The sequence below is a fragment of the Rhodotorula paludigena genome, assembly GCF_050403205.1.
Source record: "Rhodotorula paludigena JCM10292 DNA, Rt_paludigena_JCM10292v1_ctg41, whole genome shotgun sequence".
NCBI lineage: Eukaryota > Fungi > Basidiomycota > Microbotryomycetes > Sporidiobolales > Sporidiobolaceae > Rhodotorula > Rhodotorula paludigena.
The window spans coordinates 85,253-105,765 of NW_027481417.1; the positions used below are offsets into that span (position 1 = coordinate 85,253).

General features: G+C 66.2%; 10 protein-coding genes across 10 annotated transcripts; 3 read left to right on the plus strand and 7 right to left on the minus strand.

Annotated features, from left to right (window-relative positions):
- Window positions 1-78: 78 nt before the first annotated feature.
- On the plus strand, window positions 79-1,267 carry JCM10292_000410 (uncharacterized protein; the record flags this gene model as incomplete). Its single annotated transcript, XM_076650819.1, has 4 exons — window positions 79-81; window positions 573-664; window positions 730-1,017; window positions 1,120-1,267. The coding sequence occupies 4 exons, from the start codon at window positions 79-81 to the stop codon at window positions 1,265-1,267; spliced, it is 531 nt and encodes a 176-aa protein (XP_076503626.1).
- A 472-nt stretch (window positions 1,268-1,739) lies between these two features.
- Window positions 1,740-2,961, minus strand: JLP2 (Jlp2p; the record flags this gene model as incomplete). The annotated part of the gene is made up of 8 exons (XM_076650820.1): window positions 1,740-1,742; window positions 1,829-1,852; window positions 1,945-2,176; window positions 2,284-2,438; window positions 2,528-2,639; window positions 2,704-2,761; window positions 2,822-2,828; window positions 2,890-2,961. 8 exons carry the CDS (start codon window positions 2,959-2,961, stop codon window positions 1,740-1,742), a joined length of 663 nt encoding a protein of 220 aa, XP_076503627.1.
- A 467-nt stretch (window positions 2,962-3,428) lies between these two features.
- Window positions 3,429-6,626, minus strand: FZO1 (mitofusin; the record flags this gene model as incomplete). Its single annotated transcript, XM_076650821.1, has 4 exons — window positions 3,429-3,799; window positions 3,861-6,107; window positions 6,221-6,288; window positions 6,385-6,626. 4 exons carry the CDS (start codon window positions 6,624-6,626, stop codon window positions 3,429-3,431), a joined length of 2,928 nt encoding a protein of 975 aa, XP_076503628.1.
- Window positions 6,627-6,976: 350 nt separating this feature from the next.
- Window positions 6,977-9,028, minus strand: CDC36 (CCR4-NOT core subunit CDC36; the record flags this gene model as incomplete). The annotated part of the gene is made up of 6 exons (XM_076650822.1): window positions 6,977-7,076; window positions 7,142-7,249; window positions 7,319-7,528; window positions 7,586-8,070; window positions 8,137-8,732; window positions 8,884-9,028. 6 exons carry the CDS (start codon window positions 9,026-9,028, stop codon window positions 6,977-6,979), a joined length of 1,644 nt encoding a protein of 547 aa, XP_076503629.1.
- A 410-nt stretch (window positions 9,029-9,438) lies between these two features.
- Window positions 9,439-10,873, minus strand: JCM10292_000414 (uncharacterized protein; the record flags this gene model as incomplete). Its single annotated transcript, XM_076650823.1, has 4 exons — window positions 9,439-10,378; window positions 10,439-10,473; window positions 10,533-10,598; window positions 10,667-10,873. The coding sequence occupies 4 exons, from the start codon at window positions 10,871-10,873 to the stop codon at window positions 9,439-9,441; spliced, it is 1,248 nt and encodes a 415-aa protein (XP_076503630.1).
- A 292-nt stretch (window positions 10,874-11,165) lies between these two features.
- On the minus strand, window positions 11,166-12,436 carry SEC17 (alpha-soluble NSF attachment protein SEC17; the record flags this gene model as incomplete). The annotated part of the gene is made up of 6 exons (XM_076650824.1): window positions 11,166-11,247; window positions 11,318-11,472; window positions 11,531-11,705; window positions 11,771-11,951; window positions 12,020-12,264; window positions 12,405-12,436. The coding sequence occupies 6 exons, from the start codon at window positions 12,434-12,436 to the stop codon at window positions 11,166-11,168; spliced, it is 870 nt and encodes a 289-aa protein (XP_076503631.1).
- A 327-nt stretch (window positions 12,437-12,763) lies between these two features.
- Window positions 12,764-13,765, plus strand: JCM10292_000416 (uncharacterized protein; the record flags this gene model as incomplete). Its single annotated transcript, XM_076650825.1, has 3 exons — window positions 12,764-13,104; window positions 13,167-13,466; window positions 13,528-13,765. The coding sequence occupies 3 exons, from the start codon at window positions 12,764-12,766 to the stop codon at window positions 13,763-13,765; spliced, it is 879 nt and encodes a 292-aa protein (XP_076503632.1).
- A 115-nt stretch (window positions 13,766-13,880) lies between these two features.
- TRP4 (anthranilate phosphoribosyltransferase) lies at window positions 13,881-15,317 on the minus strand (the record flags this gene model as incomplete). Its single annotated transcript, XM_076650826.1, has 4 exons — window positions 13,881-14,249; window positions 14,319-14,699; window positions 14,778-15,186; window positions 15,259-15,317. The coding sequence occupies 4 exons, from the start codon at window positions 15,315-15,317 to the stop codon at window positions 13,881-13,883; spliced, it is 1,218 nt and encodes a 405-aa protein (XP_076503633.1).
- A 220-nt stretch (window positions 15,318-15,537) lies between these two features.
- JCM10292_000418 (uncharacterized protein) lies at window positions 15,538-16,856 on the plus strand (the record flags this gene model as incomplete). The annotated part of the gene is made up of 9 exons (XM_076650827.1): window positions 15,538-15,597; window positions 15,657-15,729; window positions 15,790-15,881; window positions 15,942-15,954; window positions 16,026-16,083; window positions 16,150-16,234; window positions 16,328-16,387; window positions 16,461-16,609; window positions 16,727-16,856. The coding sequence occupies 9 exons, from the start codon at window positions 15,538-15,540 to the stop codon at window positions 16,854-16,856; spliced, it is 720 nt and encodes a 239-aa protein (XP_076503634.1).
- Window positions 16,857-17,161: 305 nt separating this feature from the next.
- JCM10292_000419 (uncharacterized protein) lies at window positions 17,162-20,203 on the minus strand (the record flags this gene model as incomplete). The annotated part of the gene is made up of 4 exons (XM_076650828.1): window positions 17,162-17,495; window positions 17,560-17,666; window positions 17,729-17,851; window positions 17,918-20,203. 4 exons carry the CDS (start codon window positions 20,201-20,203, stop codon window positions 17,162-17,164), a joined length of 2,850 nt encoding a protein of 949 aa, XP_076503635.1.
- Window positions 20,204-20,513: the final 310 nt, after the last annotated feature.

Consider the following 20,513-nt stretch of genomic DNA (forward strand, 5'->3'; position numbering starts at 1 on the left):
CGCGGTCGCGGCGAGGGGCGCGCACGGCCGGGTTGCTCCCCGTCAGATCTTCCGGGCCCTTTCCTCGCAGCAGCTACAATGGTCAGTCCAGCACACACTACTGCACGGCCTCTCCCGCTGCACACCCGCGCTCGAACCGCGCCCACACGTCCCCTCGCCGCCGCGCGACCTCCTCGCAAACTTCGTCGACCCCGTCAACTCGCCCGCAACCTCGCCCTGCGCGGGCTTGACTGGCTTGCACGTGCTGCTAGGCTGCTGGATTGGCCTGGCATCGCTGCATGGGCTGGCGGGTTGGCGAGACGAAGGTGCGGACGAGCGGGTTGAGCAGGGACCGATCGACTCGGGCGCGGTGGGACGGCGACGAAGCTGTGGAGAGCGCTCTGCGCCTTGTCGTACGAACGGCGAGCACACTCTGCTGCCTACTGGCGTGGAGAAGCTGGCTCGCCGATGCGGTCGACTCCACCTCGTTGCCGTCCACCCTCCCGTGCTCGACCTCGACTCGCAACGATCACGCAGCACTGCCCCCTTCCGCACATGCACCGCATGCTGACAGCATCTTGCACCGCTTACAGGGAAAGTACGCGTCGTCGCACCTCATCAAGGACCGCAAGTCGGTCGGCATCTCGAAGGGCTCGTACCTCCGTGTTCACTACAAGAACACGCGGTCAGTCTCCCTTTCATTCTCCGTGCTCGCTTCTAGATCGTACTGACAGAGGATCTGCCGCGCAGTGAGACCGCCGCTGCCACCCGTGGCCTCACCCTCGCCAAGGCGATCAAGTTCCTCGAGGACGTCCAGACGCACACCCAGTGTGTCCCCTTCCGCCGCCACAACGGCTCGGTCGGCCGCACGGCCCAGGCCAAGGTCCACGGCGTCGTCCAGGGTCGCTGGCCCGTCAAGTCGGCCAAGTTCCTCCTCGGCCTCATCAAGAACGCCCAGGCCAACGCCGAGGCCAACGGCCTTGACAAGGACGAGCTCTTTGTCAAGAACATCGTTGTCCAGCAGGCCCCCAAGATGCGGTACGTCGCGCATTCCCATTGCCGGGGCGGCGGCTCTGCCGACTGCCCTCTCACCTACTTCTCCTCCTCCTCGCCTCCTTTCTGACTCTTCTGTACCCGCAGCCGTCGCACTTACCGCGCGCACGGTCGCATCAACCCGTACCAGTCGTCGCCGACCCACCTCGAGGTGATCCTCGCGCCCCTCTCGGCCGAGGTCCCGCGCGCCGAGGAGCCCTCGTCGCAGCAGGCCATCGAGGAGATCGAGGCCTAAACTGGTCCCGTGACCCTCGCTCCCCTCCCTTTTCGTGTTGTAGCCACACCCACCCCTGCAGTACGAGGAGGTAACCCCTCACCAGCCGATCCCGCGACGGAGCGCAGCCCGCATCTCCCTGCCCCTCGCTCTGGCGAGGGGTCCGGTCCCTCCTCTCGCAGGAGGGCTGTGGGGAGTGCGTGGTCTACTTGGCGCTCCGTTGGGCGGGAGAGAGATGCCCGAGAGATCTACCTGCACACCCTTCGTCGGGTGGTGGATGTGAGGCTGGCGTCGCCTAGTCTTGGTACGCTCTTGCCTCTTTCCTCTTTTCTTTCGCCGCGGTCGATGGCGACGTCTCGCTGGGACGGCCCGCCGGTACCGTTACAACAATCATGCTGCTTCGTTGGTAGATACCCTTGCTCGGCTTGATTCCTCCGCTTACTGTCCCCTGCTCACGCTTGCGCCGCTGCGGCCGATGTAACTGCTCCGTGTTTCACTGTTGGTTGCTAGGAGCGTTAATTGACTGCGCTGACATCGAGCGCACGCGAGGAGGCGACGATTTAGATCGCTCGCTGCACGCACCATGAAATCGTCGTCCGGGTCAAACTATGCAATGCAAACGCTGAAGTCAGCATACTCTGGACAGTCCGCACCGTGCTGCGCGACGACAGCAAGCGAGCCGAGGAGACGAGACGCACGTCACCCTCCTTGCGGTTCCGTTCCCATTCATCCTCCTCCCACTCGTCCGTCCCCTCCTTGGCATGCAAGTTGGCATAGCTCCTCGCCTCGGCGTCGGCCTTGCGCTGCCGGGCAAGCGCAAGGTCGGCATTGGCGCGCTCGTTGGCCGCTGCGCGCTTGAGCTTGTGCTGCTGTCGGTCGCGCTCGATGCGCTCCGCTTCGTGGTCGACTTGGCGCTCGACTTTGGTCTTGCTGCGGGTGTCGGTACGGCAGAGAGGTGAACAGACGGGGAACCAAGCGTCAGAATTTGCGAGCCCCACGTGATAAGCCGTATTCCTCAATGTAAGTCTATGACGCACTTGAGCCGGTTCACGATGGCGTTGACGCGCTCCTCGATGCGGAAGCGCTTGACCTTGCGCGGGTCGTGGAACGTGACGGAGCCCGTCGCAAAGTCGCCGCGCTTGAGGATGTTGGTCGCCTTGCAGTAGATGATTGTCACAGCTTGCTTGTTGCCCTGCACAGTCATGTACGTCAGCGCAAGCCCTTCACCAGCTCACACGCGAGGAGGGCGCTGCCGTGCGAGCGAAAGACGTCGGTCCGCACCTGGATGCTGCCCGCCTTGCAGATGTGCCCGGCATCAAGCAACAGCTTCTCCGGCACCTTCTCCCAGTCCATCCCTTCCGGTAGTCGCAGGTAGATGTGCGGAGACGAGAGCCTGCCCAGCACACCATCAGGTCAGCGCTTCTTTCGCTTGGGCGGGCGGGAGACGGAGGACTTGCTTGTCGACATGCACCCAGAGATCCCGTTCTGGGATGAAGTACTTCAAAAGCTCTTCGTCTGTCGTACGTTCGAGCAGGTCAGCGAAGGACTCGTGACTGTGAGCGCGGACGACCTTACTTTCGAACTGTTCGAAGCGAAGTGCGGTCAGCAGGATTGTTCGGGTAGGCAGAGGGGGCGGTGCGCACCTTGTCCTTCCCCGCATAGATCACCACTGGTAGATCGTCTCCGAGAGCATTCGACGAGTAGAAGAGGACCATGGCCGTCGTAACGAGCGAGAGGAGCCGAGGCGGTGGACGGCGTTCCGGCGCGCAAGGCAGCACACTCGCGCGATCAAGCACTAGTGCGGGCTGTTTTGAAGTGACTCGTGAAAGCTCGGAGCGTCGAGCGGCGATGTGGGCGAGCGAGAACTCCGCAAAGAAGTCAAGCTGATGAAGTTGGCAGGCGGTGCAAGTCCGACGGCCAGTGCTTGCTGGACCAAGTGCAACAGCTTCTCGAGCTCACAGTGATCACAGAATGAAGTCTGCAAAGGGTCGTTACGAGTCGATCTACAGGAAGAAAAGGAAGAGGGGGTACGGCGCAATAGCGAGTGGTGAACAAGGGGCGCAAGAGTCACAACTGGTGAGGGAACGACAGCAGCAGAGAGCAATGGACAAGGCGAGAGAGTCTAGCGGGTACAAATGGGCGACGAGGGTTGTCGGGCTGGCGAGACGAGCCGAGCGTGCGCTCACAGCTCGATCGCGCGCACCTCCTGATCGCGATTCTCGACCTTTTCCTCGAACTGCTCGAGGAACTGGAGCGCGCCCTCTGCGCGCGCGACGACGCCCTCGACCTCTTTGCGCTCGGCCGCGGCGTGGTCGAGCGCGGCGCGGAACCGCTCGCGCAGGTCCCACCCAGCGAGGCGCAGGACCTTGCGCACCTCGCGCGAGATGCGGTCCGAGTGCGCAGACGCAAAGGTGACGGGCGGTGCGGAGGACGTCGAGGAGGAAGAAGCGGAGGGGGTCGGAGGAGGCGAGAGCGAGAGGGCGAGCTTGCGGCCGATGTTGCGCGGGATGGCGCGCGGGAGGTCGACAATCACGTAGACGACGAGACCGACGGCTGAACGGCGCGAAAGGACGTCAGCGCGGAACGAATGGTGAACGAGAACAGATGAACGCACTGAGGACACCAATGACCGGCCCAGCCCACTTGCGCGCCTGCTTGCTCCCGAGCATCTCGATGATGCGCGTCAGGCTGCCCATCGTGCCCTTGATGCCAATGATGCGCGACCCGACCATGCCGATGCTGCCGAGCCCGAGGCCGACGATCGTGCCCTTCTCGACGACGTCGTCCTCGAGGAGCTTGCCGTGGTGGTGCTTGCGCTGCCCGCCGCGGAGCGCGTTGCCGTGCGACGACATGCGCTCAAAGTCAAACAGGTCGAGGACCGAGACGTCAAAGTCGGTCGCGGACCAGTTGACGCCGAGCCCGGCGCTGCCGAGTCCGAGCCCGGTCGAGACGCCGCGCGCGGCGAGCCGGCCGACGCCGCGGCGGCGCTTGGCAAACATGACCTCGGGGCGGAAGGTGCGGGCGTTCCTGCGGGCCTGCTGCTCCTCGGGCGAGAGCAGCTGGAGCGCCGCCTCCTCCTCGGGGAGGTACTTCTCGCCGAGGTCGTGCATGACCGTCTGTACGCCGTCGACCGTCTCGAACCGCGCGTCGTCCTCGGCGGCGCGCACCTCGGCCTCGAGCGCGCGCACGAGCGTCGCCTTGACGTCGCTCGCCCAGTCCCAGATCCCGAGCACGCCCGGGTACGGCGGGAGCGTCGTCGGCCCGTCGAACGACTCTGCGCCGTCGAGCGCGGCGAGCGGCGCGCGTGCGTCGGCCTCGGCGAGCGACTCTTGCGGCGGGACGACCTTGCCCTCGCTGACAAACGCGAGCGCGCGCTCGAGGCGCGACCACGCGGCGCTCTTGACGCTCTCGACCGTCGTCTCCTCGACGCGGTCGACGCCCTCTTCGACCTCGTCGCGCTGCGCCGAGAGGCGCTCGTGCACGGGGCGGATGCGCTCAAGCTCGCGCAGCGCCGCCTTGAGCTCTTCGTTGGCGGCGACGACGTTGGCTGATGCGAGTGTCGAGAGGTCGGCGAGGAGGTTGAGGAGGTAGTGCTTGGCCGGCGCGAGCTTCGACTTGGAGCGCTTGAGGAGCACGAACGACCGCAGCGACTGCTCGAGGTGGTCGAACGCGCTCGGCTCGGCATCGTCGGCGACGACGTGGGCAGGCTTGCCCTCGTCCTTGACGCAGTCGGCGGCGTCGACAAAGTGCACGAGCTCGGCGCGGTTCTCCCACGTCGCGGGCGAGAGCTGCTTGATCTGCTCGCCGACGACGCGCATGCAGCGCGCCTTGTCGCGGATCCCGCCCCACTTGTTGACGACGATGAAGACGTAGGCCTTTTCGCGCGACGCGTTCCACAGGAACTCTTTGGCCGAGAGCGTAAAGTGGTTCTCGGCCGAGACGACAAAGACGATCACGTCGATCTCGGACTGGCGCGCGAATAGCGCCGTCGTCGAGAGCGTGTCGCGGTTGAGGCCGGGCGCGTCGATGAGCGAGATGTCGACGAGGCCGTTCTTGATGAAGGACGGGTTCGTCTCGTCCGAGTCGCTTGCGGGCGCGCGCTCGTCGTGCACGTACGCCTTGACGAGCTGGTACGTATCACCCGTGTCCTGCAAGTCGTACACCTGCTCGAGCGAGAAGCGGTCGAACGTCGCGGCATCGGCGCGGTCGTACTTGTCGACATCGCGAATCGCATGCAGCTCCTCGACGTCGCCGTTCGCGCTCGCATCGACAACCTCGCAGAAGACGGTCGTGCACGGCTGCTGGTCCCAGGGCATGACCTCGCGGCGCAGGAGCGCGTTCACAAAGGTCGACTTGCCCGCGTTGAGATCCCCGGTGACGAGGACGCGGGAGGACGAGTCAAGGACGCGAGTGCGGAGCGAGGCGAGGTGGCCGAGAGACGAGGTGAAGCGGCGCGAGAGGAGTTGCGAGAGGGTCGAGAGCGAGAGCGAGGGGATGAGCGCGGGCAGCTGAGCGACCGCCGTGCTCGGGTGGCCCAACTTGAGGTCGAGCGAGAGAATCGAGAGCGGGTGCACGGGCATGGCGTCCTTGGGCGCCGGTGTGGGCGCAGGCGAGGGCGCGCCCGTGTCGGCGACCGAGAAGGCGCGCTGCGGGGTGGGCCGCGCTATGGGCGTCTCCTTCGCCTCCTCGGCCGCTGCCGCAGCCTCCTCTGGAAACATGGACGCGCTGCGGCGCAGAGGCGCCTGGCGCGCGCCCTTGAGAGCGGAGCGGGGCGAAGACTGCTGCGGCGAGCTGGCGGTACGATGGGGTGAGGGCGCATCGCCCGTCGCAATGCCGAGCTGGTGCGGGTAGTGGATGGTCCCTGTTGTGTGTGCCGAGTGTCAGCGCGAGGCTTAAATCGACTGTACTAGCACGCGAGTTGTCTCGCATAGACGCGGACAACAAGAAGAGTGCAGAAGCAGCGCGACGACCTACACTTGTCCTGGTTGAACTGCGCGAGGCCCTTGACAAGTCCTGTAGCCTCGTCAAGCGACTCTACGAGCCTGCACACGCGAGAGAAAAGCGAGACGTCAGCGTCGTTCCGCTCGGTCAACCTCCGACGGACGGGTGCCGCGGGGGCAACGGGGAGAGGGACTGACAGGCCGCGGTTGACGCCAAAGGCCTTCTGCTCTGCCTCGTGCTTCCTCGCGAGCTCGTCCTCGTCCACCCCAGCGGCGGCGGGGCCAAAGAGGCGGGCGAGGTGAGCGCTCGATCCTGCCGGGCTCGCGAGGGCCGCGGGCGACGCCACGGCAGCGAGGGACGCGGGCGAGGCCGCAAAGGGGAACTCGGCGGGCTCCTCGGACTGGGCGTGGCGCAGCGGGGCGCTCGGCGCGGACTGCATCGCGGGCGAGGCGACGGCGACGAGGCGGAGCGGGACGGACGCAGAGGAGGGAGCGGCACAGAGGCCTGGGTGTGTAGGGGCTGGTGCGCGTGTGGGTGTGCTCTGTACTGTCTGTCAGACTGCAGCAGAGCGGCGATGCACACAGAGAGCGCGAGGCAGAGGGTGGCGCACCCAACTGCCTTCGCCTCTCCGTCGCAAACACCTGACCGCGACCTCGACCTACTCTCACTACGCAGGCCACGGCAGAACAGTACGGAGGGAAAGGGTTGACATTGGGTAAAAGGAGGGTAAACAGGCACCAGAGAGGAAAAAGGAAGGGGGGACGAGTACAACTACACCGCACCGCACACTCATGCAAGCCGCCTCGACGACGCCGGGATCGTCTCGAGCTGGTCAAAGAACAGCACATAGTCTTTCCGCACCCGTTCCCACAGCACCGGGTCAAAGAAGCTGCACGTTCGCACGCCCCAGTCAGCCCGCGCCTATCCGAGAATGAGAGCACGAGAGGAACGCACATGTAGCTCCCGCGCTCAAACGTCGCCGTCTTTTGCACGGGCTCGGTCCCGGCCTCCTTGGTCAGCCACAGCCGCAGCTCCTTGTGATACCGCCAGTTGTGCTTGTACCTGCACCGCGCCCCCATCGAGTCAGCGCCCTCAAGTATCGTTCTCACGAGGAAAGCAAAGGGCACGCACAGCTCGTGCGCGGCCATCTCCTGCATCATGTCGCGCGGCTGGCTGTAAAAGATGAAGAAGAGCGTCTCGTCGGAAAAGTTGCCAATCTTGGTGTTGGCCGGCGGCGGCTGCACGTTGTAGCACGACGGGAGGTGGAACTCGGGCTCGATGTTGAGCACCTGCGCCGCCTTCGAGTCGGCCCACGGCGTGATGAACGTCGAGTACAGGTTCCTGCGCATGCATACGTCAGTTCGCGCCTCATCTCGAGAGCGCATAGCCGAGACGCACTCGGACGAGCCGAGGTCGAGCCCGAGGTTGGTCAAGTCGGTCCCGAGCGCGAGCATGCTCGTATCGGGGTCGCTCGTCTTGATCACGTGCAGCAGCCCGAGCAACCCGTAGCGATCTGCCGGGCTGAACAGGACCTGCTGCGCCGCCGTCTGCGGCACCTGCCCCGTCGTGACCCCGGCCGTAGGCGGCGGCAGCGCCGCGTTGGCTGCGCTCGCGAACGGCCCGCCCGCGCCCACTGCTGCGGCGGCGAGGAGCGCGCCTGCTGCAGCCGCCGCCGCGGCAGGGTTCGGCGGCGTCCGCAGCTGCTGCTGCTGCTGCTGTTGTTGCGGGTGCGGCTGGTCGGCGGACGAGGGGGCGTTCGAGCTGGGGGGCAAGGGGGACGAGGCGGAGCTAGCGGCACCGGGAGTGCCGTTCGGGAGGAGGCCGGCGGGGTACGTAGGCGTTTGCTGTGGGCTTTGCGACCACGAGGGCTGCGATGCGTTCGCCTGGACAAGATTCCCTCGTCAGTACCTCCTGCCCCCGCGAGCGTGGCACAGAACCCTTACACGCACCTGCTTGTCACTCTGGAACCCTGCGCCCGAAGCGCTCCTCTGCCCGTTCATGCTCCCCAGCAAGTTGGCGCGATGTTGCTGCTGCGCCTGCAGCGCCGCGAGCGCGCTCGCCTGCTCCTGGCCCCCGGGACTCGCGACCGCCCTGCCCGCCTGCTGCGCCGCCGCGGCCGCCGCGAGCGAGAGCCCGTTGACGCCCGCTGCGAGGCCCGCGAGGTCGCCTGGTGCGCCCGGCCCCGGCGCGGCGCCCATGCCTGGCGGGAGCTGCGGCGGGCCCCCCGCGGCGCCGGCGAACGCGCCGCCGAGGGCGGGAAAGTCGTCGTGCGAGGAAAAGTCGCGCCGCTGGCCGGGCTGTCCTGGTGCGCCTGCGCTGCTGCCGGGTACGGGTGCGCCTGGTGCCCCTGCTGCGCCGGGCGAGAGGAGACCCGGTGCGGCGCCGTTGATGGAAGACTGCCCTGCCTGGCTCGCGTAGCTCGAGAGGAGGCTCGCGGCGGCCGACGAGGGCTGGCCGGGCGCAGAGGGAGCGCCTGCTGAGCCCAGGGCGGGGAAGTCGGAGGGGTCGAGGGAGGCTTCGCTCTGGCCGTGTGGCAGTGCTGCACCTGCGTACAAGCATCCTCGGCGTCAGTACGGCCCCGTCTGCGCGCGAGAGAGCCGCCACGGCGACGGTGTGGAGCGAGGCAGGAGCAAGCGGGGAAGACTGCGCCGTCGCGTCGCCGGGGACGGGAGAGGGCGCGAGGCGGGTCAACGCACCTTGCTGGGGACTCAGGGCGGCAGCAGCGGCTGCCCCGAACGGGTAGGGCGCACGCATGGCTCCGGGCGACGTTGGCGACGAGACCTGTCGCTGCGGGAAGCGGCCGGGTGGAGGGCCTTGTCCGAGGCCGTAGGGACTCTGCATCTGCTCTGCTCTGCTCTGCTTGGCTTCTGCACGCAGCGTGGGGAGAGGGCGAGCAGCGGGAGCGCGAGGCGGCGAAAGCAGTCGCGACTCAGCCCTCTCCTCCCGTTGCCGCTCTCTCCGAGGCTCGTGCTGCTGGCCGGACCGTGCAGAGACTAAGTCGAGCTTCCCTGAACGCGATCTTGCTGCCCTGACTCGCTCCCGCTGCCTGCTCCTCGTCTCGAAGCTCGTAATCTCCCTGCTCCCGCTCGCTCGATACCGACGATGCATGCCAAGTTACCAAGCGAGAGCGCAGATCCATGCTACAAGTGGGGGCACATAAGGACAGACACACACAGACAGTCTCATGCACGGCACCGACGGCTCAAGCGAGATGCTCCCTCGTCCTCCTCCCTCCGTCCCGGCCTGCGAGCTCACGCGCCCCTCCGCTCCGCCCCCTCGCCGCCCCGCTGCTCCCCCTGCGCACTCATCATCGCCGGCTTACTCGTCGGCGAAGTCGGCGCCGGCGGCGCCCCGTGGTGGTGAAGGCGCGCATGCGCGTGCTGCGCCTGCTGCCACGCCGCCGCGTTGGCGAGCGGCATCAGGAAGCTCGGCGTCGTGTACTCGGACGCGCCGTCGTCGACGCCCTCGAGCGCGCTCACGTGATGATGCTGCTGCGGTGAGGGCGAGAACGTCGGAGACGCGGGCGTCGCGCGCGCGTAGCCGTACGATTGAGGCGCCGTCACCGTCTGCTGCTGCTGCTGCTGCTGCTCCTGTTGGGCACCGGGGAGGCTCTGGTAGTACGGGTCGCTCGCAATGGCCGGCACGTAGGGTTCAAAGGGGCGCTGCGTCGGGAGCGTCGTCGGGTCGGGCAGCGCCGAGCCGGGAAAGGCGGCCGGCGCGGGGACGAACGACGGCTGCTGCTGGTGCGGAAGCGCGGGCGGGTACCCGGTGATGGTGTAGGGCGCGAAGGGGAACGTGCGGTAGTCGCTCGACGACGACGACGTCAGCGAGCCGTACGGCGGCGAGGCGCGCGGCGCGTAGTAGGCGTTTGGTGCCATCGCGGGAGGGGCAGGGCGGTCCGAGCCGTACGTCGCGCGGTACTGCTGCTGCTGCGCAAAGTGCGCGAAAGGGTGGTACGCGAGCGAGTAGGCGTCGTGCGCCGACGGCGGCGGGAGGTTGTACGAGGGCACGGACCCGAGCGGGTAGTTGGGGATCGGGAGCGGGCGCGGCGTCGAGTAGCTCGAGTTCTCGAGCGGCGCAGGCGGAGCGGGAACCTCGCGCTCGGCGGTGAGACGAGCGACTTCGCCGCGCAGGCGGTCAATCTCGTCTCGCGCCTCCTTGAGCTGCTCCTCGAGCGTCGCCTCTTCGGACCTGCGTTACGAGTGTCTGAGCATCACGATTGAACGGAAGAGAGCGCCGTGAGCAGCGCACGCAGTCGCAGGCGTGGCGTCGGTCCAGATGCACGGCTGCGAAGCGGCAAGATGAGCGTGCTCGTCCGACCAGCCCGGAACTCGCCCCGGCGCACCTGGCCCCTGAGCCTGCAGTTGGCGCACACCGTCTCGCGCGAGCACTTGACCTTGCGCTGGCGGCACTGCGATGGGGATGACATACGTGAGTTTGGGAAGGCCGGCTCGCGACGAGAGGGGACGGGAAACGCACCCCTTCGCACGAGACGTGCTTCCTCGCGCGCTTCAGCTTGTTGTTGAACGCTTCCGGTCCATCCGGCACCGTCTCCGCGAGGGGCGTTGCGGTCGCGAGGCCCGTGCGAGGCGGCGGCGTCGGACCAGCGAGGGACATCACCATCACGGAGCCCGTCGTCGACGCAGTCGAGTCGCTGAACGACAGCTCGGACGGCGGCGAGTCCATCGCGAGGGATCAGACATGCACAACGAAGCAGAGGAGAGCTTGCGCAAGCGAGTCGAGCGCCGCTCAGCAGCTCTTTTGCTCATCCGCGGCACAAGGTCGGAGACCGCGTGGTCCGCCTGGCGAAGGGCGATCGCACCGGAGCGAGCGAGCGCTGCAGGGAGAAGAGCACATCCGTGTTGACAAGTACGAAGAACAAGGGTACAGAGTCGCCGGCACAAGGCGAAAAGGCGGACGAGAGCGGGGGGGAGAGACGACGAGGCAATCCGACGTGAGTGGCAACAACGGACACGGCTCAGACGAGGCCCGGCTCCGAGGCTATCGAACGCTTGATGTTGAGCAGCAGCGACGTCTTCCATGCGTCGAGCTTCGTCAATCTGCGACGAGGCACAGAGGTCAGCCCCTCGTCCTTCAGCGAGCGCGGGCGCGTGATAAGGCGGAACGCACCGGTCGTACTCGGCGACGTGCGCCGTGAACTCTTCTTGGTCGCCACCGTCGTACGCGTCTGCGATCGAGTTGAGGAACTTGCATTCGCGCGTCGTGGCGAACGACGGGTCGGCGTTGCAGTAGTTGTCGATGGCGCGCTTCGTCGAGACAACGTCCTGCGGGCTCAATCTCGTCAGCGCCGTCTCCTTGACTATGACGCAGACCAGGACGCACGCCTGATGCAAGCCAGCAGAGGCCAGCCTTGAGGTAGTACTCCTTGACGCCGTACCGCGTCAACGCCGACCCGAGTGACGCCTGCGCGACCCGCTCAAAGAACTGGACTGCCCGCGGGTACTGCCCGAGTGAGCCTGCAAGTTCTGCCGCCTCCTTGTAGCACTGGTTCGCCGAGCTGTGGGCCGAAACGAAGGTCAGCGAGACGAGCCGGTGCCGAGAGTGCCCGGAGCGGGAGCGCACGCGGTCGCGTCCTCGTTCATGTAGATGTCGCCCGCTGCCTCGTACGCCTCGAGTGCGCCCGCAATGTCGCCGCCCTCCTGCGCGAGAATGGCAGCAATCTCCTTGTGCCGGTCGGCGGCCTGGCGGAATCGGCCCTTCTCCTTGTACAGCTGGATCGTCTTTTGCAGCGCGGCGACGGCGACTGGGTGTGTACACTCGTCGTGTCAGCCTCGCTTGCGGGATTGGGGCACGCAAGGGGAGGGGACGCACGCTCGGGGTGCGACTTCTTGTACGACTTGCTCGCGGTCCAGAAGTCGTTTGCGGCGTCGTCCTTCTCGTCGTTCTTGAGGGCCATCTCGGCGGCCTTGCAGAAGCAGTCGCCGGCCTCCTTGTGGGCGTTGTCCATCTTGTAGGCGTTGCCGGCCGACTGGTACAGGTCGTGCGCCTCTTCGAACTTGGACGACGACGAGCTGAAGAAGGAGAAGCCCGACGACGACGACGCCTTCTTGTCGGCCCTGTTGAGCGTGCACAGAGATAGCACGGGTCCATCCGGAGCGGTGTGGGCGAGGGAGCAACAGCAACGAGTGAGGCGGTGATGACGAGGAGAAGGCGGGTCAGCGCGCCGTGAGCGGGTCGGTGGAGCGGTAGGACGCACTTTTGGCGGAGCTGGTCACCCTGGCTCGACATCTCTGGCAGTCTCGGCCAGTGTGCGGTGCGCAGACGACGACAGCCGCTTGCTCGGCGAACCTGCGGAGGTGGGGTCGCCTCTCGCCAACTCGCCCGCGTCCGTCCAGAGCGTGAGAGAGAGGAGAGAGCACTCGGCTGGTCTTCAGAGTCCCGCTCGCTCTCCCCTGGTGCTGCGCTCCAACTGCTCGCATTCCTCTTGCTCGCCTCCTGCCTCGTGTCGGACCGGTGTCTCCTCTCCGCTCCGCTCAGGCCCCGTTGCCGTTGACGTGCTCTTCGTCCTGCTCATTCTTTGACCATGCTCGCACTCTCGCGGCCCCGCTCCGCGCAATGTCGATCCCGTTCCTCCGGCTCCCTCCTGCGCCCTCATCCTCCTCCTCTCGCTCGAGTACCCCCACCCCGCACAAACCCGCCGCTGTGGGGCGCCTGCGCAAAGGCGCGCAACTCTCATCCGCTCACATCGAGCTGTCCGACCCATTCGCGCCCGTGCGACCGTTCCAAGAGTTTGAGGAAACGGACTCGCCCTCGGCCGTGCAGGACTACGTCGCTGCGCTCGTGCGGCGGGACCCGCATGATGTTGAAGAGGTAATTCAAATTCCGCTGGGCAGGGACGATGACGGCGAGGAGTATCCTCTGGTGGACGAGGGGGTGTGGGTGTACGAGCAGCTGCGGTGTGTCTTCCTCTCCACTGCACCTCTCGTTGTTCTCACCCTCCTTGACGCTGCATCCGCAGCCGCCTCACGATCGACCAACACCCCTGGATCGCCTCCCTCCTCCCGCTCTGCACCCCGCTCTCCTGCCCGACCATGACCACCTCCCCGCTCTGGGCCTTCGTCTGCGCCGCGCACGCCGACCCGCAGCCCGATCCACCGTGCTCGGCGATCGACTACATCGTGCACACGAGCGAGGGCGCCCAGGCGCTCCTCACGAGCGCGAGGTACTTCCCGAGCCGGCTCGGCGTAGACGAGAGGGGGCGGAGGCTGCTCAGCGCCGTGGCGCGCAGGCTCTACCGCAGCTTTGCGCACGCGTACTAGTGCGGCGAGCGTCGCCTCTTGCCTTCGAGAATATGCAGCTGACGCGTGCGAACGACGCAGCCACCACCACGACCTCTTTGTCGCGCTCGAGAGCGAGACGAGCCTCGTGCGGCGGTTCGGCGCGCTCAACCGCCGGTTCGCACTCGTCGAGGAGGAGATGCTCGTCATCCCCGAGCTCGAGGAGCTCGGTCTCGACAACGAGGGAGAAGGTGGCGAGCGAGACGAGGACGATGAATCGGGAGGCATTCGGGCGGTCGAGCAGACGAAACGGGCCTCGGGCGAGCCAACAACTCCATAGAGAGCGCGCAATGGATCTATAGCACTGCATTGTATCGGTTTCGCCAGGGAGAACGCAAGAAGAGGCACAGCCCCTCGCTCGTTCCCCTTCGGCATTTTCTACCCACTAACGCGCATTATGCCGCCGCCTGTGCCTTCTTCTCCTGCTCCTCCTGCCCGAGCTTGGCCGCCTCGCTGCTCGCCACCCTGAACGCCTCGAGCGCCCGCTTCGCCCCTCCGTGGGCGATGCTCCTCCGCGCGCGCTCGACGCCCTCCTTCTCGCTCTGCACGACGCCGGCCACGAGCAGGAGCGCCGCGGCGTTGAGCACGACAAAGTTCTCGATCGGGTCCGTCGGCGGGAGCGCGCCGTCCAAAAGCGAGATGAGCGTCAGGCTGTTCTCGAGCGGCGTCCCGCCCGCGACGGTGCTCAGCGGCGTCGGCGTCAGGCCAAAGTGCGACGGGTGAAGCGTCCGCTCGGTAATGGTGCCGTTCTGCAGGTCCCACACCTGTCGTCGCGAGCGCGTGGTCAATGTCCGGGTAGCATTCGCGCACGAGGGGAAAGAGACGGGACGCACGTGCGTGTCGCCCGCCGGACTGATCTCGTCGAGCCCCTCTGCGCCGCAGACGACCCACGCGCGCTCCACGCCCGTGATGCGTAGCGCCTCGGCAAAGATGGGCCCGAGGTACGGAGAGTGCACGCCGACAATCATGGCCTTGGGCTTGGCCGGGTTGATGAGCGGGCCGAGCGCGTTGAACACGGTCGGGAACGCGATTTGTTTCCGGATCGGCGCGACGCGGACCATGCTCGGGTGGTACAGCGGCGCGAAGAGGAAGAGGAAGGGGGAGCGGGAGGCGACTGTGTGCAGCGAGGAGGGCGGGAGGGTCGTGACGGGGCAGCCGAGGGAAAGAAGGATGTCGGCCGAGCCAGACGACGAGGTTGCAGCCTTGTTGCCGTGCTGCGTATAGGGGCGACTGTCTATCAGCACACTTTCGAACACAGCTCGAGTCGCCGAACGAGCACCGCCCCGACGCACCTTGTAGACGCGGAGGCCAGCTCCTGCGGCGACGATGGCGGCGGTCGTGCTGACGTTGAACGTGTTGTGCCCGTCTCCGCCGGTACCGACAATGTCGCACACGGGGCCCTCGCCAAAGTTGCCGACGTCGACCTGGAGGGCGTGCTCCTGCATGACCTTTGCGCACTCTGCGACGATGCTCGGCTCGCCGTCCTTGCCCGTGAGGCGGAGGGCCGAGAGGAAGGCGCCGATCTGGGACGGGTGTGCGCCGCTGGGCTCTGCGAGGTGGTTGAAGGCGACGCGGGTGTCGTGGATCGAGAACGAGGTGGGGTGGAGCACGAGCTTCTTGAGGAGGAGGGCGAACGCTTCGGGGGTGTAGCCATGGGCAGGCGGTGCAGCCTCTGGCGGGGGTGCGCCGGGCGTCGGGTCGCTGCGAGAGTGACGAGCGCAGCGGCTAAGTCCGCGAGTCAAAGAGGGAGCGACGAAGAGGACGAGAGCGCACCCGATGATCTGGATGACCGAGGGGTCGGTCGGGGCAGTCCCTGCGCGGTAGCTGTCCATCGCAGTCGCGCTCACAGAGCAAAGGAAGCTGCGAGGGAGAAGCGGTGGAGAGAGAGCGGAGCGGAGCTGATGAGGCGCGAAAGCGTCGAGTGCCGCCAACTGTGCGCACTCGCTCCTGAGCTCTATTCGCAGCTGTTCTAGTGATACAGCGCCTTATCCACCGCTACCGGACATCCACCGCTCGCTCCCGTGCTACTTGTTCTCGCCGCCTCATTCGGTCATGGCCAACCCGGCTCGCAACAAGCGCCTCGCACGCGAACTCCAAGAGTGCCAGAAGGACGTGCGTACTCTCGGCCTGCTCTGTGCGTGAACCCCGCTCACCGAGTCGGCGCGATGCAGAAGAGCGGAATCCACCTCGCACAGGTCGACGACGCCATTGACAAGTTCATCGGCAGCTTTCCGGGTCCGACAGGTCCGCTTGAGGCGCTCTTTAGCAATCAACGCAGGCGCTGACCATCTTCGCCGCCCACAGGGACGTCGTACGAGGGCGGGCGCTTCGAGGTCAGCATCGAGGCGCCTCCTCGATACCCGTTCGAGCCGCTCAAGATGCGATTCCTGACCAAGGTGTGCTCCACAGTGCTCATACAGGACCACCGAACCGCTGCTGACCGTCACTGCGCGCAGGTCTACCATCCCAGTGCGCCTCCTCGACACATCGCACCTGCCTTGACCTCGTGAGCTGACGCTGCGCGCCTTTGCCCACCTCAGATGTCTCTTCCGCAAACGGCTTCATCTGCCTCGACATCCTGAAGGACAGTTGGTCCCCGTGCGTCTCTTCGCTGTCGCTCGTACCGGCTCAAACGGGAGTTTACCCCCTCCCTCGCCGCAACAGCGTCTTCACCCTCCGCACCTGCCTCGTCTCGCTCCAATCACTTCTTTCAACTCCCGAACCCAACGATCCGCAAGACGCAGAAGTTGTTCGTCTCGCGCGCCGCGCCCTCCCCTACCACGAGCTGCTTCCCGCCCGTATGCTGACACAGCTCTGCCACTTTCACCTTGCCGACGAGCAGGCGAAGCACTATCTGACAGACCGCAAAGGCTTCGAGGAGACGGCAAAGTTCTGGACCGAGGTGCGGCCACCCCAGTCTCTCTCTCTCGCCTTCGCGCAGCTGCTGACTTTGCTTCATCTACACTTATGACCAGGTCTACGCGCAGCCCGACCCCTCTTCAACGACCAACACGCCTGCAGGATCCGCCAACCCCTCACGACGAGGGACGCCGGCCGTCGTCGAGGCGACGGACCCGCAAGCGATGGCGCGGCTCGCGGGGCTCAACTGGCGCGATGTGCAGGCGTGCGTCTGCCGCTCGCTCTCGGTCTCTCGCGCAGCCCGGCCTGCTGTCCGGCTGCCGAGTTTGTCAAGGAGTTAACGCAGCGTGCTGACTGTCGCTGCTGCTGTCTGTCGTCGCAGGTTTGCGGAGATGGGCTTCCCACCCGAGCAGGTCATCGACGTGCTCAAGCGGCTCAACTATCGCGAGGGGAACAAGGCGCAGATCGGGGAGGATGCAGTGCTCGACCGGTTGATGGGCGGGTCGGGGTGAGTGTTGACGCTGCAGCGTGAGGGGCGGAGCGGAGAAGGAAGCTGATTCGCAGGGCGCTGTACACACGCATTTGTCGGCAAGCTGAATGGGACCGCAAAGTCCGCAAGGAGCCCCGAAGGCTGTACTGACGCTTGCGAAAGTACCGTTCGTGTTTGGTAGCCATACGACTGAGAGAGAGGAGCGCCGCAGCGCAGTTCGCGATACAACAACAACGCCCGACAACAACAGCGATAACGTTACTCTACGGTCATGGGAGGTAGCAAGGGTCCCAAGAAAGGCGTTGAGAGGAAAGAGGCGTTGAGAGGTTAAGACGGGACGACATAGCTCGACACCGTCGGTGCGGCGCTGGTCGTTCCGCCTCTCGCCGCCCAGAGCCGCTGCGACAGGAGTGCGAGCCGCTTGAACACGAGCTCGAGCGCGGCAAGGGGCGCCCAGGCGGGTGCGCCGGTGCTCGGCGGGTAGGGCGCGAACGCCGCGAGCGTCTCGAGCGAGAGGTGCGGGTCCGAGGGCGCCGCGAGGGAGAGAAAGGATGGTGAAGAGGATGATGGAGAGTAGGACGAGGGGAGGTGGAAGAGGGCAGGGTGGAACGAGTCGTAGTAGGTCGAGTCGTAAAGAGCAAGGGCGCGCGAGTTGGCAAACCTGCGGATGTGCGAGGACAATATTAGCGCTGCCACGACAAGTATGTGCGCGGCCACGAGCGCACCGCAGGAAGAGGAGGAAGATTGCGAGCTGAACGCAAAAGGCAATGAAGAGCCGGCGGGACCGGCGCTGCGTGTCGAGCTGGAGTGTCTGGCCAACAGCATGTGCAACCTGCGATACTGGTTTGTCAGCCTCCTCACGTGCTTCATGTGCTCAGTGATGTGCAAGCTCACTCGGTCGCCGACTAGCTGCCCCATGCCTTCGACGCTCCGCTTGAGCTCGTCGACCTTGAATCCGAGCTCCTGCTCAATCTCGTACGTCTCGGCGAGCTGGTCGAGTATTGCCGCGCGGCGGTCCTGCGCAGTCCCATGGTGGGTCAGTTGAATTGCCGAAGGCCTTCAGACCGTGGAGGCAGCGCTCACCGATTCCCTTCCATTGCGCGCCTCGATCTCACGCATCTCCTCCTGCAACTCCCTCCGCCTCTTCTCGCTGTCCTTCTTTCTCCGCTCCAGCTCGCCGCGCAGCTCGTTCGCCCTCGCGAGCGGAAGCCCTCGCTCGTCCAGTCGCGCAGCAGGCGCGAGCGAGACGGCGTCACGCGCGGCTGTGAGCGCCTCCACCGCGTCTGCGAGTTGGGAGACGAGGTCCTGCACAGTCCGCTCGGCCGAGCGGTCCGCCTCGTCCTGCTCCCTGCTTGACTGCCTGACCGGCGAGCCTAGCAGTCGTCCAATGGTGGGTTCGCCTTCACGCGCTGGGCTCGGGGCGGGCGAGCGCGCCGCCGTACGTGAAAGCGACAGCTGTGACTGGTTTGGCGGCGTACCGCTCGGGGCGGGCGGAGCATAGTGAGCGCCGCGAGGAGGCGTGGACGAGGTTGGGCGGTCCCACCCAGGTCGGGTGATTCGAGAGCGGGGCGGAGAATCGAAGACAGGCGAGACCAGAGGTGGATCGATTCCGAGAGGAGGGACTGGCGCGAGGCGTTCGGAAGCACGGGGTGGAGAACGGCGCGTGGCGGAACTGCTTGGACGGCGCGTGAAGGACGCGCGCGAGATGTTGCGGGCGGGCTCAGGCGAGTCTGGAGCGAGAAGTGGTGGAAGGGGTGGGAGGGGCGGAGAGGGAGGCGGAAGAGGCGGGGTCGTCGAGCGACGGAGTGTGGAAGTAGGCGGTGGAGACGGAGAGCGAGGGGGCGAGGTGGAGGGACTGCGCGGTCGCGGCGGCGGCGATGCAAAGCGCACACTCTGGCTTGCACGCAGAGCGGGGGGAACTCTGCGCCGCGGAGGTCGCACGTCCTCGTCGTCCGCCGACGCCTGAGGAGCGTAGCCCACGGATTCACCCTGCTCGTGTGCGAACGACCGCGCCATAGCAAAGTCAATCGCACTGCGGCCCGCAAAGTGCGCGTCCGGCGCAGGACCCTCCGCCTGGTCCTCCAGGCTCCCATTCATCGCGCCCGGCCGGAAGTATTCGTCGAGGTCGACCTCACTCGCCGAGTCGACAGCGCGCGCCTCGTGTTGCGCCTGAGCCAGATGCCGTAAAGCTCGATCGAGCTTAGACGGCTGCACTTGTGCGCGCGAAGGCGTGTCAAGGCGGTCGTCCTCCTCGTGCAGCGCCTGCTCGTGACGCTTCTCCCGACGCGAGGTTGTGCCTCGCTCGAGTGGCAGGGTAGTTGACGGTACAAAGGCGTAGTACCCGGCCGGATGAGGTGTCGGCGGCTCGTGACGCGCTGGCGAAGGGCCGGTCGCTGCGGCAGCAAGCGCAGCGCGACGCTCGGCGGAGTGAGCGAGAGCGCCGTCTGGACCGGTGATGAGGCGCTTGAAGGCGTCTTGTATCTGGTGACTGCTGGTGGTCGGCGGAGTCGAGGCAGACGCGGCGGGAAGGGACGACGAGGGCGAACGGAACGAGGGAGATTTACGGGTGCTCGAGGGGAAAGCACCCGGCGCAGACGGTGTCGTCGGGGCATAGCGAGCGGAAGGTGGCGAGCGGCGCGGAGTGCGGTGCGTCGACGTTGATGCAGACATGCGCGCATCAACGTACGAAGCGAGATCGCCGACTCTGGCGCGCCGGAGGGGACGAGGAGAGCTGGACGAGCCGTCGTCGCTCCCGCCTGGCGGCAGGACTGTTCCTTGATCCTCGTCCGTCTCTTCGACAATCTGCTCGTGGCGCGAAAGCTCTAGACGCGTGCGTCGCAGCGTCACGTCGTCCTCGCCGTGCACGAGGAAGCCCTTCCTCGTGATCTCGTCGTCGCGGTCGGCAAGGGTGCTGCTGCCAGTGCTGGGCGACGGTGCATACAGCTCGCTGCGCACGTCCCGTCGGAGAGAGTGGGCGAGCCTGCCCGACCCCGGCTGTAGCGAGACGGACGGCGAAGCGAAGAGGGCAGCGTCCTCATCGCCGGCAAAGCGCAGCAAGCTCCGGCGCGTCAGAGCCGCGGTCTGGCTGGAGAGCGGCGTCCCTGCTCCGCGTCCTGTCCGCTCGAGGTCGTCCTCTTCGAGGTGCAGGCTCTCCGTATCGCTCGCGTGCATCGCGTCCTCCTCGTCCGCCTCGTCCGTATACAGGTGCCGACGCGTGCCCTTGTGCGGTGTGCTCGTCTGCACGTGCTCGAGGTCGAACGACGGATCCTCCGAGTCCGACGCGAGTGCATGCGGATCGCTGTTGTTTGGCGCGGCGGACGAGGAGGCGTCGCTCCCACGCGAGGGCGACGACGACGCCGAGAGGGGCATCGGGGAAGGTGTAGTCGCGTGTACAGACCGGCGCAATCAGCACAGCATGGATGCGACAGGTTGAGGTGGACAACCTTCGGCTCCACCGCGGAAGCTTGCGAGGTTGTCTTTCGACCGTTCACTGTAGCTCTCGTGCCTCGACTGACGCTGCTGCGAGCCAGTTATGCCCGGCCTCCTCGCGCTCTAGCTTCGGCCTGCCCATTCTGCTACCAGACGTTCGCCTCCGCCGCATGCTCGATACTCCCTCACATCCGTCTCGACGCGGGTTTCAGCTCAAGATGTATACATGCTGCAGTGATTCTTCTATCAC